General features: G+C 39.1%; 1 protein-coding gene across 5 annotated transcripts in view; it reads right to left on the minus strand.

Annotated features, from left to right (window-relative positions):
* Positions 1-835: 835 nt before the first annotated feature.
* LOC127942181 (protein turtle homolog B-like) overlaps positions 836-21,724 on the minus strand; it is an 89,752-nt gene continuing 68,863 nt past the window's right edge. For 2 of the 5 annotated variants that reach the window (XM_052537822.1, XM_052537821.1), the window contains exons 18-21: positions 16,601-16,687; positions 10,724-12,367; positions 7,785-7,912; positions 836-4,882 (exon numbers count right to left, since the gene is read on the minus strand). In XM_052537822.1, coding sequence (XP_052393782.1) covers positions 4,668-4,882; positions 7,785-7,912; positions 10,724-12,367; positions 16,601-16,687 — 2,074 coding nt within the window. In that variant the 3' untranslated portion in view covers positions 836-4,667. Of the gene's footprint in view, positions 4,883-7,781; positions 7,913-9,710; positions 9,757-10,723; positions 12,368-16,600; positions 16,688-21,724 lie in introns of those variants that run through there. The other 3 variants (XM_052537825.1, XM_052537824.1, XM_052537826.1) reach the window with 2 other exon arrangements.

Here is a 21,724-nt window from a genome sequence, read left to right on the forward strand (position 1 = left end):
TAAGTGGTGTCATTGCTTGTCATTAGCAATCAGTTAAAAACTGAAATTCTGTCATCATTTACCCCCCTCTTGTTTTTTACTTTCTTCTGTGAAAGCAAAAGATATTTAAAAAAATGTCTCAGTGCTTTTACATTTTGTGAACAGAAGCATTCTTCAAAGTATCTTACACAAAAGAAAGCAATTCTGGAACAACATGAAGGTAAATGACAGAATTGTGTATCTACAAGTGCCAGTTTTTTGTGCAATGTTCCTCTCTGTTTAAATTAAATAAATATAATAAACACTTATTATATTTCATTATATAATAAGATATAATATCATATCTTGTTGCACCAATATTATGATTGATTGGTTCAGTAACATTCAGCAAAATCCCAAAATCATGCTACAAAGGTAATAAATAGAAACCTATTCTTTGTTTATTATGTAAACATGTATATAATAAACAGGGTTAGACTCTCAAAAACTTCTCTAGACTTTCATAAATTACATTTCAAACATTTTAGCTCTTTCTCTGTGACTGGAAGCAAACGGTTAAAGTAATGCCAATGGTGGCATAAATCAGGATCCAAACATCTTCTGCAACTTAACAATCGACAGACAAGCTAAAACCGGATTGCCTATGAGTAAAGCATCTTTCATTCCAAGATGAAGTAGTATTTGGGCATTTGCCAGTTCTGCGAAATGTGCACTTTCTTGAAAGTTGCTTTGGTAAGCAAGTGTCCGCTCAGGACATAAATGTGAATGTGAACGAGTCATGAAAAAAAACTAGAAGATGCAAAGTAGAAGATGCTAGCAACATGACATGACCATAATAAAACAATACAAAGGAACAGAGATTTACTAAGATGATTTTATTAAAAATTATGCACCTCTGAGAATGATCTGGAATGGAAAAAGTCTAATCTTGAGATGTTTTGTCAAAAGCAATAAAATGCTTTCATCATTGTTTAGATATTAATGGCATATAAAATCAGTACAATATAATAATAAATAACTAATGCATGAATGAATCTCTAGCATGGCTATAATGCTACTAAAAAGTTCAGAAAGTGTTACAATGAATCTTACACCACCCATGAGGCGAATCAATTTAGCATTAATTGCCTCTCAAAAACATCTAATTTAACCGGCCGCTCTAGAGTTAGCCAATCTGTTCAATGATTGATGCTACAGTTGCAGAAGTTTTCTGCAAAGCAGAATGTTAGCTAGACTGGTATCCTTTTGGGTTTAGACATAATAAACGTTCACTGACAAAATAAACAAGTTGTAAATCCAATGTGAGGGTGAATGCAAGAGGGCTGAATCATTTACAACACATTAATATAGCTCTTTTGGCTCAAAAATGCTCTCATACATTCCAACCCTCAGGAAAAAGTAACATATTGGAAACTGAATCCAATATATGACAATATGTTTTATATCAATAGTTTCTGTTGCGTGCATATATTTGGCCAATTTATTCAAAATGACTAAAATTTTATAATACATTGTGCAATATATGCTATTATATTATATACAGTTTTTTTTTGACATATTACAGTACATTCCTAGCATTTTGGATATTAATTTCGATATTAATCAAGAGATAGATTCTCTTGTATGAAGGCTTTAAATAAAAAAAGGAACACAATGTTTAGATAATTAAATAGTTGTATATCTTTTAGAAAGCACCATATTTGACAATTGCCCAGTGAAATGGATCAAAAAATACTTAAGATAGGCACATATCCCGAATGAACGAGATTATCAGATGCCTCTATCTACCTAAAAAAGTGTGTTCTGACACATAAATAGAATACCTAAGCAAGTAGGTCTCATCTAATCTGGTTACTTGATTTACAAATAAAACAACAATTACAAGTGTGAACAATCAAGTCTTTGCTCAAAATTTAAAGCCTAAAGCTTAAAATGGTGTCTGACTCTTTGAAAATCAATCAATCCCCTGATCCAAATCAACATCTTCCACAAAGGTTGACCATTTCTGACGCCTAAAAGGTACAAGGGAGCATGTAATGCTCTGGCCTGTCATGTATAAGCAAACATTACATCCAAACAAACTTATAAACTCTTCACCAGACGGGAGCTACAACTACAGCATAGCTTCTCCAACCAACATGTACGCTTCATATCTCAAAACTCACACTCGCTAATGTTTAACGCTCTGATGCTAGTCAAGTAAAAATGTCGATATCATTGATGACCCTCAAAATGCCACAGCAGACGAATTTTGACGAAATTTCGCAGGGCCAAAAAGGGCCACTGTTTATGAATAATAGTAGCGATGTACGTTGCACAGCTCAGACAAAGTTCACTTTCAAACCAAGTTTTCTGTCAATGCAGCCAATCTGCTGACAAATTGAAACCTATTGCGAAATCTACAAGGGGAAATCTTTCACCCTCACGCAAAATTTCCAAACATGAGACTTCAACCACAAAACAAAACTTTTTTGCTCACAAAATTTTGTTGAAATTTCACTAACCTTACGGCACCTTTAAGCAGCAGCCATTATCTGCTGGAAGATCAAATTAATGATATACATATTATTAACAGAGTTCAGTCTGAAGACTTTTTATAGCACCTTATAATGTGGTGATTGGCCGCTGGGAGGGGCTTAGCCATGAACCACGCACCAATAACCCCTTTAACCTGCTATTTGGAGGTCGAGGGTTCACCTTTACTTGCTTTTCGATTTGAATAATTTTCCCAGGCTGAAGAAACAGCACAATGTTCAGCCATTTGATACAGTTTTAGACATTTTTCAATGCACATCTGTACAAGTGATAAGACACAGAACATGCCACCTCTCGTCTGACGGCCATTACATCCCCTTTGGACAATGGCTAGCACACTAAAATGTACATTTGCCCAGGTATGTCTGTTCAGACAGTGAAAATACATGTCTTTCTGTAGAAAAGAAGCACCGTTAGATGATAGAAACACAATATAAACCTTTGGCCACTGGGAATAGCCCTCTCATCCCAAAGAGATTTTCCCCAAAGGGTCTTCACAGAGGAAAGAGACAGGCGCTGGGTTGCCGTTTCTGGTTTAACCAAAAAAACTAAAAGGCTTGAAAATGGCCTACAAAGGCAGTAGATACAATTTTTTATCATTTTAAAAAAAAGCATTAAGCCCTATTGTATGCCTTTTTTATGTAAGGGGGCATCGCATGTTGATGACAAAAATACTATAGTTTATTATGGCACAAAATCCTATCCTCCTCACAGTAAAGTACAATTTATAGTCTTATTGATTAAAGAAGCTGTAGTATTTTTGGCATTACTACAGTACTTTCTGAATAGAGCTTGATAACAGAGAGAAGTGAGGTTGGCATAAACTAAAAATGTCACTCACAGTAATCACCAAGGTTTTGCTTCAGTGCAAGTTTGTGTTCAAAAAGTGTAGAAGGATATACTGTAGCAGCTTCTGTAATAGAGTATGCATATGTTTATCAAAAATTGCATTGAAATGAAATGTTCCCTTATTCAAATGGCTGTTGCTGCCATCCAAGCCTGTGTGTTAGCCTGTACTGTAGCTTTAACAGATGAATTGTTGTGCTTGTAAAAGAGTGTTTCCATTTCCTCCTTAGTTTTAGTATAGTGTGTGTGAGTAGAGATCTCAAACGTATGCATAATCTTGTTTCATACCATCACTAATATCCACAGTGCAGGATGCTTATAAATGTTACAAATTCATATGCTTCCCTTTAAAAAATGTGGGGTCAGTAAGATTTTTTAATACTTTTATTTAGCACAGACACATTTAAAATGATCAAAAGTGATTTTTCACGTCACAAAATATTTCTATTTCATTTCTACAAATAAATGCTGTTCTTTTCATCAACAAAGAATTGTGAAAAAAATGTATCATGGTTTTCACAAAAAATATTGAGCAGTACATTTGTTTTCAACATTAATAATAAGAAGAAATGTTTATTGAGCACCAAATCAACATATTAAAATGGTTTCTGAAGGATCACGTGACACTGAAGACTGGTGTAATGACTGCTGAGAATTCAAGTTTGCTATCACATGGATAAATTGCATTATAAAACATACTGAAATAAAACAGTTATTTAAATTCTATTCATTTTTCAAAATATTACTGTTTTTACTGTATTTATTTATCAAATATACGCAGTCTTGGTGAGCATAAGAGACCACTTTCAAAAACATCAGAAAATCTTACTGACCATTGCACTTTATGATGGATGGTTTGCTAAAATGTTCGAAATATGCACTGTGGAATGTCATATTAGAAAAATACAAACAAATGTTCGGATTGCTAACGTCTTCTGTGTTTGTCAGTATAGCAGCAGTGAGATTGTGGTGAGTTTGAGGTATACCTGTGAAAACCCTGTGATCTACTGTTGGCAGAATGAAACAGAAGCTTGACAGCTATTCCCTTATCTGACGCACCATCTGTTAAGAGTCACTAAGATGAAATGAGGCATTTAAGAGATTCTTTTAAATCTGCTCAAGATGACCTATCCTTCTGAATTTGAGGTAAATGGACTAGAGCAAAACCTTGGAACATAAGCATGTTTTTGTGATACATTAAGCGTAACAGAAAAGAGGAGTAAACCATTGGATTCAGGGGTGGATCTGAAGTCGTTGGCTGGCTGAGCAAGGGTGGAAGGAGCTCAGAGCCTGTAATCTCTGGGACATCAGAGGAGAGTGGCGTGGTCTGGGTCTGCTGTGTACATACTAGCCAAAATGGCTTTCTGGTCTTCTCGGGGCGGGCGGAGGTACAGCAGAGCAGAAAAGCGGGTGTACGGGTCCTGGCGAGTCAACTTTTTCTTCTTCTTGCGGAGGTAGAGAACTTCTTCTGGCTGGAGGACCTGAGAGGTGTGGGGCTGCTGGGTCTGAGAGGGGGGTACACCTGTACAGAGAGAAAGACTGATGAGCATGTGAGGACAGATAGTGAGAAAAGTGAGAAAAAAATTCTACAGTGAGACACTAAGGTAAACCAGTAGCAAAAAGAGTTTAATCTAGTCTTAATATAGGTTTTAATATTCAACATTCATCCTGTAACTAAAACCAGTGATACTTTCATGCCTCTTATATCACAAAACAGAAAATTTCTGTTTTAGTATTGCTATTATTACAGTGTTCAGTGCTCCAGTTGTTTTTTCTTAGTGGAAGCTTTAATATAATGTTTACTAGCATTCAAAGGTTTGAGACTTATTTTCGAAAGAAGTCTCATATGCTCACCAAGCCTGCATTTTTCATCAACTTTGAAAACAGTTGCAATGCTTCATATTTTTGTGAAAACTGTGACAGGTTTTTTCTCAGGATCTTTTAATGAATAAAAATGTCTTAAGAACAATATTTGTTTGAAATATATCTTTTGTAACATAAATGTCACTTTTTACTACTCACAATCTTATTGACCCCAAACTTTTAAATAGTGGTGTACATTGAACTATAGGTAACACGGTAACATTTTAGAATAAGGTTCCATTAGTTAATGTTAGTTAACTACTTTCATTAACATGAACTAAGCAAGAACAATCCTTCTAAAGCATTTATAAGTCTTAGTTCATGTTAATTTTAACATTTACTAATGCATTACTAAAAATAAAAGTTGTGATTGTTAACATTAGTTAATGCACTGTGAATTACCATGAACTAACAATGAATAACTGTATTTTCATTACCTAACATTAACGAAAATGAATAAATACAGTAATAAATGTATTATCCATTGTTTGTTCATGTTAATTAATACATTAACTAACATTAACTAATGGAACCTTATTCTAAAGTGTTACCTGTAACACTTTACAAAAAGGTTTCATTTGTTAACTTTATTAGTTAACATGAACAGTTCCTATACAGCATTTATTAATGTAGTTAATGTTAAGTTCAGCATTTACTTATACATTATTGTCAATTGTAAATCTAAATTTTAAGAACAAACCATGAACAAAAATACACATGGTTAAAGAAAATACAGATTACATTATGTTATCTTAAAGGGTTAATTCAACCAAAAATGAAAATAAGCCCATAAATTACTCACTCTCAAGGCATCTGAGGTGTATATGACTTTATTCTTTCAGACAAATCCAATTATATCCAGTGTTATAAAAAAAAACAATATAAAAATTGTCATTGATCTTTCAAACTGTTTCATGGCATTCAGCAAGTGTTGCAGTGCATCAGTCCAAAACAAGTTAAATAAAAAGCACCCATCCATAATAAAAAGTGTCTCACATGGCTCTGGCGGGTGAACAAAGTCCTTCTGAGTTCCATTAAATAGCTTGAAAGATCAAACACAAGTTTTAATATATATCCAATTGCATTCGTCTGAAAGAAGAAAGTCCTATACACCTAGAATGACTTGAGGATGAGTAATTTATGGGCTAATTTTTATTTTTGGGTAAACTCACCCTTTAAGTTACAATAAACATTTGTTGCGTGCCAGGAACATGAAATGTATTTTATGTTGTATTATTATTTAAAATTACTTTTCTTTTCTTTTTTTGTAAGTGACACAATTTTACTGCTGTGTTAACTGGGTTGCTAATGGGTAACAATGTAAAATCTGGGTTTCTGAAGTGGAACCATTTGAAAACCACTGCAAAAATCAAGGAAAATCAACTTTTTGTGAATTATAAGCTCTTATTTCTTACATCTTGCACACTACACAATAAGTGATAATGAAATGTTATAATGTGAGCATATCAGTACAGTGCCAGAGACCAAAGGTATTCTAGGAAAAGGTTTTATAGTGTTAAAGGAAGAACTGAGAGCACTTCAATGTGGAGAACCTCTGTTATAAAGAGTCTCTCTTAACACCATCTTCTCACACATCAGTGCCCTACAAACATAAATTGCATCTTATTTTAAATGACCCATGAGGAAAATGCTAATTTTCCCTTAATAGAAAATGCTCGCTCTTAAAGGTGCAATAGGTGATTGTCTTCAGAAACATTTGTGTTATGCTGGTTGAAAGTCTCTTCACATCCCGACAGCAATCATTATGTTAAGTGGTCTTAATATATTTATCTGTATTTATATATTCTGTGGGAGGCGTAGGACAAAGAAATGTACGTCCAATCAAATCGCTCGCTCCTCTCGCACATATTTTGCACATCTCACTTAGTTAACACACCCAATTCAGATAACCAACTCGTTAGAAGTGAGCTATTGTGCGTGAATGAACTGTGTTCTGATCGATAAAATCCCTATCGATAAAAACCCCGGGTGCATTGCTTTCTACTCCCTGAGCAGGGGTTTACTTCACTTGGGAACATGGGCTGGAATTGGGAACCGCTGATGAAGCCTATTGTAGTTATGTTGTCTCTAGTATTCTGGTCTGTGTGCATAAATGCGTTCAGGGGGCGTGGCTTTGGACGGCGATTGCAGGGAGGGTGGGATGTTTGCTTTCAGTGCTATCAGGCTAATGTTAGCATTTTCCAAGATGTCATATTACACCTTAAATAAATATGTTGTCTTGATAAAAATGCATATTATCGCTCTGTTTAAAATCGAAGTGAGCTGTTCTCCATAGAACAAGTCAAGTAGAATAAGTCATTATAGATGTGCTCCAACATAAAGGCTGTTCAAAATGGATCCAAGCGACCCAAACCAGTAACTTACAGTATAATCTTCCATTTCAGTAAGCATGCTTCCATAGAAGGTAGTATACAACAAAACAACTCACTTGGTTTTGGAATAGAGCTTATAGTATACTTATGATAAGCAAATGTATCTTAATATTTTGTACAGCAGCCATATAGTATACAAACTATAGTAGCTTGTGACTTGTTTCTCACCCATCTTTCGTCTGGTCTTGGAGTTGTTATTGTTAATGCTGACTTTCTTGGCTGTTTTCACTCGTTGATATCGCAGCACTTCTATCCTCTCAGACCCTGCAGAGCCACTTGGTGCACCTCGACGTTTTCTGTGCAGGAAGCAAAGAGAGGAAAAGCCATCACACATGGGAAGGGTAGTGCGGTGGCTCGCCATGTGTGTTAAACTGTTAATAGTAGTGATCACATGGAGTTTGATTAAGTTACTTTTGCTATAGGCAACTCAGATTACCCATGAATCTCTTGCACTCAAATGATCTGACCCAGGCATGGTCCAGTTTATCATGATAAGTATGATGCAAAACATTTATTTGAGTGTAAAGAGAGGTATAATCAAAGATTTTCAGGAATTTCCTGCCCAGAATTACATTTATAAATATATATATAAAATGTAAATATTTTATTCATCATTAAGAAATTAATTTTTATTTTTTATTTTTTAAATGTGTACATTACATCAATATGCCAACATTATGTAACGGTTTAGAGAGAAATCCTGACATAGATCGGGGTAATTACAATGGCTGAGCATACTTAAATACATAATACAATAAAACTGTAATGGTAAAGTACTATTTTTTTATTTCTTATAAAAACATTTACATATAGAAACTATCGATCCATGGCAGACATTTAAGTTTGTATGTACAGTCTTCCCATCCAAATACAGAATGGAGGCACTTAAACCGGCAGCCTGCATACTCTGCCTCACACACACACATACAGTACTCTCTCTCTCACACACACACACACTCACAGCTCTCACTAGGCACAATAAAATAACAGAAATAGTATTATAGAAGGGACGTCCTTCTGCTGAGGCTGCCGAGAGAAATTAAAGGCCATTAGTAGAGGGGGGAAAATCACAGCTCAGCAACAAAGCATTGTCAGAAATGTGCTCATAGACATGAATACTGTCTACAAATGGGCTTCACCATGCTGACAGGGGGAGAGATGGCGGGAGGGGATAATGGCTACTTGGGAACAGTCACATAATGAAAAATAAAACAAAGCACTTGGACAACAAATGTAACAAGAATTTAATCAGATATTTGTTTGTTTTTCAACTGAACAGCAATATTTAGCAATGGCATGCATGGCAATTTGCACATGGAACAGAACTTTAAAGGGGAATACTCTGGAAAAGCACTTCATTAAGTGAAAGCCACAACTTAAAAAGGTCCATTTTCTGGTGCCAATAGTACTTTCCCCATCGTAAAGGAAGTGCAGAAACTGTTTTGGAAGAAAACTTGCTTTACATGATTGTGAAATGTGTTCTGCAGTCCAAACTTACACAAAACAAGTGATAAAGTTTTTTTTTTTTTTGCATTTTATAATACAAGGTGTCTGTAGAAGGCTTGTGGTTTTTAAATCACTTGAACTACTTTCAAGCAATATAAAGCACCAATACCTAAAATGAAGTATTACATGCAACTCCTGCTTGAGACGGTCCCTAATGAATGGTCTACTTTTTCCAGGTTGAGTTTAAATTCCTAGCTACTCCAAGTAGTGTTTGTGTTGTCATTTAATATTAACCATATTTCAGAAGGAGAAATTCTCATAAAATCAATATTAAAGCTCTGTTTTTATTTTTATTGCGTCTCAAGCATGAGGTTGTGTTGTTAATTAAATGAAATGTGCTGGGTTTCCTAATCAATCACTGGGAAACGTACATATGCATACTAAGACCAGAATGCATATGGGATTCAAGACTGCAGAACTAAAATATGTGGCTATCTGAAAACAAGTATTTAAAAAAAAAGCTGTAAACTTGGTTATAAACGAAAGGAAAGCAAGACCCAAAGACTTGTATTCCCATTTAAAGGACGAGGTGAATAAAAGCCCCACCTGCTGCCCCCCCCCTCTTTCAGACATGGATCCAACCCTTACCTATTGCGGTGTAGAAGACCTGGTCACAACAACGCTGCCCAGATAGCTGAGATCAATCAAAAACAAAGCAGGTAAGACTCGAGGAGTCATCAAGAATGACCAAATGCCCTATTTAAGATGATGGCGACATTTCAACAGATGAGAGCAGACAGTCCCTGCAACACAATTCGCCCAACAAGCCTCCCCTGGCAGTCAGACCTGGGGTGACCTGGGTGACAGGAGGCAGGAGAGAGGGGGAAGTGTTGAACTTTGGAAGAGGAGAAGAGCCCTGTGCCTGTTGCGCTGGACACACCAACCATACACTCTGAGAGTCGCCTAAAAAGCCTGGAGTTAGTCAAAACAGTGGGCTTCATTTTGAGCTGGGATTGGTCAATTTTATTGTACATGTGGGGTTCCTCCTGTTGGGTGAAAAGCAGGGTAACGCATGACAGTGAATGAAAGGCTGAGATCCTGTGGTGGTGTGCCTCTGATTCCAGGCTTTTTAGGGGCTTCGTTATTGCATTTTAAAACAACTTAAAATTTCTCCAGAAACGTAGCCCTAAAAGGTCTGTCACCACGTCTGTGAAGCAAATAATCCATCTTGACTTGATTTGAATCTGTTACCCCCTCAACCACATTTGGTTAATGTCGCTCACTTTTGATCTGAGACAAGAGCTTTAAAGTGCTTCACAGACCTTATGAATGAAATCGGATGTCTGACATGAAAAGCAGAATTAGTGGCATAGAAAATTGTAACACTACTTGTCTATGTAGAAAATGGTTTTGAATGGTTTTGAATAATTCAAGGCATCTGGGGCAGTGTTTCTATGAAAGCATGAGTTCTAACATTACTAAAACCAGCTTTAGGCAAGCAGCAAACATAATTTTGCCCATGTGTGCAAACTGTAGCGTTATACCAAAATCAAAAGTGTGGTTATTTCTGCACTGAGACCCCTGAAGGATCCTAGATGTTACACTTAAGCCAGATGGTAAATGGTTTATCAGTCCACACACTGCAGGCCTAGTGCACCTACCCTGAAGCTGATAACTGGGGTGGAGAAGGTTCTGATGGAAGGATCTCCTCCTCAGTCCTCCTCTGAGTTGGCATCTGCCCAAAAATGTTGCTGCTTTCTACAGGAGGTGAAGGGGACTGTGATGGATAGCTTGCTGCTGAGGTTGCAAATGCCATATGGGATCGATAGCTGGGACTTGCCCTTCGGCTGCCTTGGCCTTGAGCAGGAGAGGAGGAGGGGGTGGACCTTCTAGAGAAGCTAGCTGAAGAAGGAGGTTGAAGGGTGATCTCAGACATATCAGGAGGGATCTGGGGTTGGATGACACTGGGACGGGGCCTGGGGCGTACTACAATCTCCGGTGAGCCTTCATGAGAGCTAATAGGACTCTGTGTTAGAGGTGAGAGGCGGGATGGCTGGAGAACTACCATGCTGGGTTCCATCCTGCGGGGCTGCCTTGGGCTAAGCCTGGGTGTAAGCTCGTACCATCGAGTATCCAGGCTTCTGAAGGAGCTTGGGCCAACCATGTGAGACACTGGGTCAGGGTAAGGCAATACTGGTACACCCATACCGTGGTTTGTGTGTCTTAGCTGCCCTAAACTCTGTGCCTCTTGCATAGGTAAACGCTTGGCTGGAAGGCCCTGAGGCTTGACCTTGCTGGGAGACTTGCCGGGGCGGCTTTTTGGGGCCTGTAGCTGCAGGATACCAGGGTAAGGAGATAATTGAAGGGTGGAGGGATGGAGGGCACTAGGAGGAAGAACAAGAGGGGGAGGAAGGGGAGGTTCCGGATGAAGATGCAAAGGGTGTGGGGGTGGAAAAATAAAGTGAGGACCCTCAATTGTGGCAAAGGTAAAATCAGGCCGCTGCCAGATATCTGGAGAGCGTGAGGTTGAGGGGTGCGCCAGGGGAAGGGTGTAGCCAGAGACTGCATAATGCTGAATCTCTCCCTCACCGATTTCCTCTGGGATGGTGGGATGACCAAAAGGTCCCTCCAGGTGGTAAGGAGGAGAAGACATTACTGAGCTGAGAGGGCTGGTGTCAGGCATGTAGAAAGGAGGTGGAGGCTCTGGTTCCCCTGGACTTCCTAAGTAGCTGTAGAACTGGCCATGGGAAAAGGCTCGAAAGTGAGGAGCACCACGAATCTGCCCTGTAGCCTGGAGTCGACTAGTCTCCATGATAGTCATGCCTTCCATGGGCCTTTGGAAGCGGGGACTGTAGGCTGGGGGCTGCAAGTAAGACTCCTGGCTAGAAGAAATGGGGGAGATCTGATGGGGTCTGAGGGTAGCCATCATAGGCGGCATGGGCCCCGGATCATCATTCTCCTCATCTGACTGTCGAAATTCAGGGTAAAGGTCGGACTCCTCGACGAAGGGGAAGCCCTCAATGCGCCGTGCCTTAACTGGGGTTTCCACATCTGTGGGTTCCATGACAAAGCGCCCATCTGGGCCACGACTGATCAATTCAATTGGGGTGGTAGCCTCTGCCTCTTGCTTAGAGATGCTAAATTTCTTGCTAATTATTGCTCTCTTGGTCTTCATGTATAAAGACAGCTCCTTCTCCTTGGCAGGACTTTGAGGAAACTTCTTAGCTCGTAAACCATCGTCTGAGGACTCTGAAGGAGGTCCAATGGAGCGGACACTTTCTGGACTAACCTTTCCAGAAGATGATCTATAAAAATGGGAAAGAAAAAAGAAAAGAATAATTAATAATGAATTATGTAATGGTCATAGTAGTTTCAAGTTAAAATATGGAGACTTAGGTCCCTGCAGAGCAAAAGTGGGCGTTTATCACCTTGTGCGTGTTTTCAAACTGCTTGGTGTTTCTAAATCATGCAATCTAAATGACCCCCCTTACCTAACCCCACCCATAAACCTAACGTCATTTAACGTCAACCAGTCAGGTATCATGGTGTAAAAACACCCTTATCTGGTAACTCCCATTACTTTTCTGCAGAGACCTATAATTGAAAATATGTCTTAGACAATATTAGTCACTCATCTAAATGCTTGCATTTGTTGAAGTGAGAAATACTTATAACACACCACAATAAACCAACACACAATGTGAAAGATTTTCTGACAGTCTTGCACACAAGGTATCTCAAAGTATCCTATCACACCCAAAACTCTTGAAGTGACAGGTAAAGTCAGCATGACGTAAGCTATAAAATCCAACAGTATATATACATTTCAGCAACTGAAACTTGCTTATTTACTTGAAATGATTGCTATCATTGTTATTAAGTCAGTTAACAGTTTTCTGAAAATTTTTTGACATGCTTGAAACATTTCTTACGGAGCCCCACACATGGTATGCAGGAAAAAAGTAGGCTAAATCGTGCGCACAATTTACTATTTCATTCCCTCGATTTATATATTGCCCACACAATTTACTGATTCATTCCCTTGATTTGCTAAATCGTGTACACAAATTGTGCGCACGTTTTAGTACATCGAGGGAATGAATTAGTAAATCGTATGCACGTTTGGTACATCAAGGGAAAGAATTAGAAAATCCAGTGCTCGTTTAGTGCATCAAGGGAAAGAATTAGTAAATCGTGCACACAATTTATTTATTTTTTCTTGAATGTCATGTGCGGGACTCCGTAATTTCTTAAGATAAAATTGCAACTTTCTGCTTCTTAAGCATTACCCAGAATGATTGCTTAAGTGGTTTGTTTACTTTAAGGTCATAATCATGTGAGCTAAAAGTAAACTATTATTTAGATTACTTGCCTTTTAGGCATCTTTATGTTACTTTACATATTAAAAACGATCAGTAATCTTTAAATCAGATTGAAAATATCTAGGTCACAGGTCTTGAGAATAATTACACAATTATTTTAGGCCGCATAAAGTAGCACCCTGAAATCTAAGAGATGATTTCATATGATTACAATAAGTCTGATTGTTGGTTGTAATTTTCACTCTTTTTTCTGGAAATATCTTGTCATAACTCATCCTTGTTAAGGCCTTTTACTCTCCAGTCACCACTATTTGAATGCCACAACTACTTAAGTTTTTTGTTTTCTCATGAAATGTGTTTAGTGTGTGAATGGTAGACATCACAATGAGGGTCCTCATTAATCATAGATGGTGACATTTTCCAAGATATCCAACTGAGAGTATTTATGTGACAAAACAACGAGAAATAACAAGCATCATCCAGAAAAGAAGAGAGAAAATCTGAAAATGTTGGAGCCATGATACTTTATTCAGTAACAAATATACATGTAATGGCTGAAGCTTTGTTTTTGCTGAATCATAACACCATGCACACTTTCGCTTGTAATGGCTGCGGTGATGGAGCTTGGTTTCCATGGCAACTGCCTATTGATGACTACCACTCAGGTGCAATGACGTTATGCCTGCTCCAAGCAACAATATAGTGCACCATAAAGCAGGCTTTTCCCCAGCCAAGGAGAGGGAACACACAATACACACTCTTCAGCAAAAGAAAGTCCCCACCATTGCTCGAACAAATGTTTAGAGGCATAATATAGAACACAGAATACGTTAAGAGAATGAAAAGAAAACTAAATGCACAGACGGTTTGATCGGATATTGATTTGCTTGTCAACAAGGCTGTGCTTTCATTTTGCAAGTTGGATAAAAACAATGATAGAACATCAAAGATTTTGTGTGGGTTTTAGGTTTAATTATCATTATCAGCTGATCATTTCAAGTTGTTTTCCTACTAAATGTTGTGGTGAAAGATAATGACCTCAGGGTTGCCGACACAAAGATGGTATCAGACCACCAAAGAGGCCACCAAAATAAACCTTTTCTGACTGTACTTGTCCTTCCATGCTAATTTCTCCTAAACTTTATAATAACTTAAAACAACCTTCAAACCAAGATTCTATGGCAAATGAAAAATGCATACAAACATGTTGCTATTTTAGGTCACACAATTCAAAATCTTCCTGGAATAACTGAGCTGAACATTTAAGAATGATTGTCAGACAATATAGTACCACAGTTAATGCATTTTTTGGCACAGGATATCTCATTAAAAGCTCAAACTACTATTACCATTTACTGTAAAAGCAATTACAAATAACAACACAAAGTGCATAAGCTTCACAATATGCCAGGACTGTGCAATTTTTATCATTTATATAAGTTAAATCCACTAACAAAACAATACTGTAACAAAAAGCTATCTGAACGCAGGAACACCAACTGCTGCACATTAACCTCTGGTGTGCAAGGGTGTGTTGGTGAAATACAGGCAGTGGTTCAGGTGCTTGCGAGGGAGAAATCTGAAACAAACATTATGGGGGTGATTAAGACACATGAAAGAGAGTGCAGGCCAGCCCTCGGCAGCCCGTGGGCTTAATGTGTGCAATGTTATTTAAACTGCTTTAAATGTGTGGTAGCAGAAAAGTTCACATGCAATGCATTATCTAGAATACAGGAAGTAAAAATATTTTAATATTGTTATAAAACTGAAGCTATGAAATAGATTATACACAATTATATAAGTGTGTTTACCATATACATTATAAATGCATGACACAGATAAACAGACATGTAGGTAGGTAGGTAGGTAGGTAGGTAGGTAGGTAGGTAGGTAGGTAGATAGATAGATAGATAGATAGATAGATAGATAGATAGATAGATAGATAGATAGATAGATAGATAGATAGATAGATAGATAGATAGATAGATAGATAGATAGATAGATAGATAGATAGATATGCTACTTTTGAAAATGTGGACCTGGATGAGGAAAAAAAAACATTTGGCAGATGGAGGAAAAGTAGCAGATCACCCAGATACCCATTTGGGAGAGAAAGTAACGCTAAGAAGAACTGAAAGCAAACTGAGGAGGCTTAACTAAAAGATGTGAATGCATCACAAAAGCATCAAAACTCACATCCACACTCTCATCTCACACACCTCGGATTCATCTCAAAGCGAAGGGCCAGCCATGTAATGGGTGACTTGATGAGAGTTCAGAGAGCTGTATTAAATTTGATTCAGGGATGATTGTGTGAAATATGACAGAAATTTCATTAAAAGGCTAAAATTATTTGAAGTCTGCTTGCTTACTTAATTCTGCATAAATGTGGTGTTATGAAAAGCGTTCATGACTAATTTGACCCAGTTCAGTGAAGAGGATTCCACTGCTCTTATTGTGCTGCCTTATTATAATCCAATTAAATGATCTGTGTCGCCCTCTGCAGGTCACGTTAAAACTAACAAATTAAAGGTTTGCACTAGGTTATTTAAAACCTAAAGTTGACTGTAGTTTGGTATGCTGTCAGTTTCCACCAACAGTTCTAAGTCCCTAATTTAGAAATGGAACGCGGGTAAATACACTTATAATGGAAGACTAATAAGCAAAAAGCTTCATGTAGTGCATATTATAGTGGATTAAACTTTTCAATTTTTGAGCTGTGAAGTTTTTTTTTATGTAACTATCCCTAGTATTTCTATATTAGTTAACCGTTGCAAACCCTGATAAGAGGAATTATTTGTGTAGTACATAACCAATTACACCACCAAGAGAACTACTGCCACCTCAAAATAAAGATAACTTCAAACAAAAATTAGTTTTAACTTAAATTATTGTAGGGGCTTAAAAATGATACAAGCTTTACATTTCTGATGTGTAACCCTCTGGCACACTTTCCTGCTTCCATTAGAAGTATACAAGTATTAACATAGGCTAAAAGAGAAATTAAGTAAAAAAAAAAAACAGAAAGTGCCTTTAATTTCGAGGTGCTAACCATAAATGTGTGGTGCCAAAAGGTGGCATATTCTTAAGATTTGAGTCTCCTGTGTGTATAGCACATGGGTTCACAGCCTGCCAAAACAACCATGGCCAGCAGCGCACATGGGACGCATGCGACATAAGGCAGTGCACACTGCTGAACAAGGTGCAGGCACTCACAGAGGACTGGAGGATGGAGGCCTGCAGCTGCTCCTTTCCTGCCCTTCCCAGTAGGGTTCTATGCCAGGCAGAGGGGTAAGAGGACTCCTGCGGCAGGAAACACAATAGAGATGGGAGGTATGGGGAGGGGAGGGGTCATGTTGGCCATTAACGAGGCTGCTTTATATACCAACATAGCAGAAAGAAAGCAAAAACAACTGTGACATGGAAAGATAAAAGTGAAGGAAAGATAAAGGGAGAGCTTGAGGACATAAGAAACTATGATGATTAAGGGCACTGGATTGTTCATTTACTAAATGACACAGTTCGCCTTAAGTTCGTCTAAATCTTTCACACATTTTAGGGCCTATGCATGCAGGGATGTCAAGGCCAGCTTGGATCCATGCAGTCTCCTTGTTCTGATACACCAACAGACATTCAGAGATTCCTGGAAAAAACAGCTGATATGCAGTGGAGTGCAAAGATCTCAGACTTAAATGCTTCAGGTCAGTATATATATATATTTTTATTATATTCCCAACTTAGATGTAAAGAAATATATATACTTTTGATGTGCAAATTATTATCGGCACAAGGTGTTTTTTTTTTTTTTAAGTCTTTAGGTTTAATGACAACAGTGGAAGCAATACTGGCTGAAATTTGCTTATTTATGCTAAACAGTGACATTGGAATAGTGCAGAATGTCAAGCATTTCTCACTCATTTTACATTAACATTTCTTCATTTTATATTTTCTAAATTCCCCCAAATGTAACAGTTATTTTTAAAATGACTCTCTTTCTTTCTTTGTTCAGACTGAATACCAGATTTTTAATGCGTTTGCCTCCACTGTATGATTTTGCAAAGCACAAGCCTATGTAAAAAGAAGTACAATAACACAAAGTATATTTTGTGAAAAATGAATACTTGATGCCATAACAATACGGCAGATAAAAGCAGTTACATTACTGGCTAAAACAGAATAAATTCAATACTAAAGCACTGCCACAAAGACATGCCATATCCCAGCATATCATAAAATTAAGTGAGCTGCAATAACTGCATGTTTTTAAATGTCACGACGATGGAGTGTATGACTGACATCATACTGGAGTAAACCCACTTAGCTTTAGATTACTGAAAGATGCACGTAGGAGGGTCAAGTACTATAAACAATGTTAAATGCTCTCTAGTCAGTTAAATCTCATAGTTTGTGTTTCTCAAGCATTAGAGGGCATCAACCGATGTATCAAGTAAAATAGCTTCCTGTTTGTTTAAAGCAGTATTGAATAGTGTGATAGGATAATACTTTATATATTTAATTATGAAGAAATAATATGAATAAATACTACTAAAATGTATAAATACGAAAATCCTAATCACTGATGTCCACTGTTATTAGCAATGGGAAGAAAGACAAACAACAGAGTTAGTGTAAAATGTAAGTTAAGATGAGTAACGTTTGTTAGAGCGGTATACTATAGTATAGTACCGGAGAGAAGAAACCCCCTGTTCTTCAGATGTGTGTTACTACACCATGGTAAATGCAAAATAAAAATATGAAAGGGTTGTTACACGCATTCTTGGAAGTAGAGACAACACAGCATGCACATTTACCATGGTAGAAACTGCGGATATAAAAGAGCATCTGTAGAAAACATTATCCTCTTTTTTGTCCGAGAAGACACAGGCATGATGCCAAAGCTCAACCCAGGTAGGGAGCCCTTAAGAGTGGAGGTCTCAGTATAATGACTCTCTAAAACGAGAGGAGACCTGGCTGCACTCAGCACTAAAGACAGATAGCGAGGCTCACAAAACAAGGAGCCTACATACCAATAGTACTGTCTTAGCGGGGCTATGGAGAGCGGAGGCTTCAGCAGAATGACTGTCTTAAATGAGAGAAAATCTACACAATCAGTCCTAGTTTGAGCTCTTAAGAGTGGAGGCCTCAGCATAACGACTCTCTAGAGTGAGAGGAGGCCTGACAACACTCAGTGCTGAAGACAGTAAGCGAGGCTCAAAAAAGAGCCTACACTCCTTATACTGCCTAGGCGGAGCTCTGGGGAGTGGAGGCTTCAGCAGAACAACTCTTTAAAATGAGAGGAAACCTAACAACAGTCAACCCTGGCAGGGGAGCTCTTAAAAGTGGAGGTCTCAGCAAAACGACTCTCTAAAGCGAGAGGAGGCCTGACAACACTCAGTGCTGAAGACAGTAAGCGAGGCTCAAAAAAGAGCCTACAAACTCAATCACTACCCATGACAGAGCTCTGAGACCGAAGGCTTCAGCAGGAAATCTCTCTTAAAGGAAGCCTAGCACTCAACCCTCTTAGAGAAGCTCTTAAGAGTGGAGGCCTCAGCATGACGACTCTCTAGAATGAAAGGAGACGTGACTAGACTCAGCGCTAAAGACAGTTAGCGAGACTCCCAAAAGAGGAGCGTACCTACCAACAGTACTGTCCAAGCGGAGCTATGGAGAGTGGAGGCTTCAGCAGAATGACTCTCGAAATGAGAGGAAACCTGGCTACACTCAGCGTCAAAGGCAGTTAGTGAGGCTCAGAAAAGAAGAGCCAACACTTCCTTAACGGGGAGCAGTTGGGGGTTCGGTGCCTTGCTCAAGCACCCAGTAGCAGCATTGCCAAAACTCGAACCCACACCTTAGGGTTAGGAGTCAGACTCTTTAACCATTAGGCCACAACTTCCTGTCTCTTACTGCCTAGGCGGAGCTCTGGGAAGCGGAGGCTTCAGCAGAACGACTCTCTAGAATGAGAGGAAACATAACAATGCTCACCCTGGCAGGGGAGCTCTTACGAGTGGAGTTCTCAGTATAACGACTCTCTAAACCGAGAGGAGACCTTGCTACACCCAGCACCAGAGGCAGTAAGCTATGCTCAAAGAAAGAGCCTACAAACTCATATCACTGCCCATGATGGAGCTCTAAAGAGCGAAGGCTTCAGCAGGATGACTCTCTAAAGGAGACGAAGTCTAACACTCAACTCTCTTTGTGAAGCTTATTAAGAGTGGAGGCCTCAGCATGACAACTCTCTAGAAGGAGAGGAGACCTGACTACACTCAGCGCTAAAGACAGTTAGAGAGGCTCCCAAAAAGAAGAGGAGCCTACCTACCAAAAGAACTGTCCAAGCAGAGCTATGGAGAGTGAAGGCTTCAGCAGAATGACTCTCTTAAATGAGAAGAAACCTACACACTAAATCCTAGTTTGAACTCTTAAGACTGGAGGCCTCAGCAGAACGACTCTCTAAAATGAGAAGAGACCTAGCCACACTCAGCGTCAAAGGCAGTTGGTGAGGCTCAGAATAGAAGAGCCTACACTTCCTTAACGGGAAGCAGTTGGGGGTTCGGTGCCTTGCTCAAGCACCCAGTTGTGGCATTGCCGAGACTCGAACCCACTCCTTAGGTTTAGGAGTCAAACTTTAGGCCACAACTTCCCCTCTCTTACTGCCTAGGCGGAGCTCTGGGGAGCCGTGGCTTCAGCAGAAAGACTATCTAGAACAAGAGGAAACCTACAACGCTCAACCCTGGAAGGAGAGCCCTTAGGAGTCGAGGTCTCAGCAAAATGACTCTCTAAAGCGAGAGGAGACCTGGCTACACTCCGCGCCAGAGGCAGTAAGCGAGGCTCAAGAAAGAGCCTACAAACTCAATCACTACCCATGATGGAGCTCTGAGACCGAAGGCTTCAGCAGGAAGACTCTCTTAAATGAGAGGAAGCCTAGCACTCAACCCTCTTAGAGAAGCTCTTAGGAGTGGAGGCCTCAGCATAGAGGCCTCTAGAACGAGAGGAGACCTGACTAGACTCAGCGCTAAAGACAGTTAGCGAAGCTCACAGAAAAAGAGCCTACAAACCAATAGTGCTGTCTAAGCGGGGCTATAAGGAGTGGAGGCTTCAGCAGGATAACTCCCTTAAACGAGAGGAAGCCTAACAACACCCAACCTGGTTGAGGAGCTCTTAAGGGTGGCGGTCTCAACATAACGGCTCTCTAAAATGAGAGGAGACCCGACTACTAAATGCTAGACACAGTTAGTGAAGCTCTCAATAGAGCCTACATACTAATAGTTTCTGTCTAAGCAGAGCTCACTGCCAAAGACTCAATAGCTAGAGTACTAAGCTAAGAGTACTAACCATGCTCCTAGGTGTCGTAATCAGCACTGGGAACTGTGATTTCGGCATAGCAACTCGCAAGGGATGGGAGCTACCTGGCTCAAGCTGATCAGGGAGGCTCACAGAGAGAATCACACCTAGGCTGAGAGGATGAGGAGGCTCAGAGCAGAGGAGGCTCAAACTAAAGCCTAACAACTCAAAAAGACTGTGAGGCGAACACGCTCGTGCAAACGCTGGCAAAAATCTTGATTAATTCCGCGAATGCAACAGTGAGCACATCCTTCTCTCTCGTGAGTCAAACACATATGTGCTTCCTACACAAGGTCTCTTGAAGACAGAAAAGAGGATGATGTGTTCTCCGCAGTCGCTCATTTGCTTACGTCATAGGCTTCCGCCTACCGTTGTCAAGTTCATTGTCGTTATTTCATTCATGCTTCAACACCGGTCACACTTACAGAGTTCCCATGGCGCCCTCTAGAGGATGCAGCGTGGAGTTCACTTTCAAAAGGGAATCCACAGATATTGTTGTTATCAACCAATGTTATTAAAGAGTTCACCTTAAAAAGCGGGGTCATCTGTGCTTCATACTACATTAACTCTGGATTATCATCTTTTTAAAATACAGTTTTGACACTGGGTTAAGCTACATGTCGCAATTTTGAAAGGCGTTTAGCGCTGGTTTTAATGGGTTGGGGGGTCATGAAATAATGTTTGATGTTAAGCATAAAACAACTATTCATAAAAATCTGCAATGCTTTAAATATCCATGTTTTTATTAGCAGTTTTAATTTAATATTCACTGAAAAATTCCTCCCCCACCATTTAAATATTCACATACAGTCTCTATCTGTGTTGAGTCTTTTTTGCACAGATTTTGCATATCATTTACAGTGCTTATACTGTTGTATACTCTCTTTTCAGTGTCTGATTGTTGCCATGGGAACTCAAAAGCAGCAGGGTCACTCTCAATCGTTGTCTGTGCAGAAAAAAATGAGGATGAACCTGAACCCAAACCTACAGTACTTTCTTTAC

The sequence above is a fragment of the Carassius gibelio genome, chromosome A21, assembly GCF_023724105.1.
Source record: "Carassius gibelio isolate Cgi1373 ecotype wild population from Czech Republic chromosome A21, carGib1.2-hapl.c, whole genome shotgun sequence".
Classification (NCBI taxonomy): Eukaryota; Metazoa; Chordata; class Actinopteri; order Cypriniformes; family Cyprinidae; genus Carassius; species Carassius gibelio.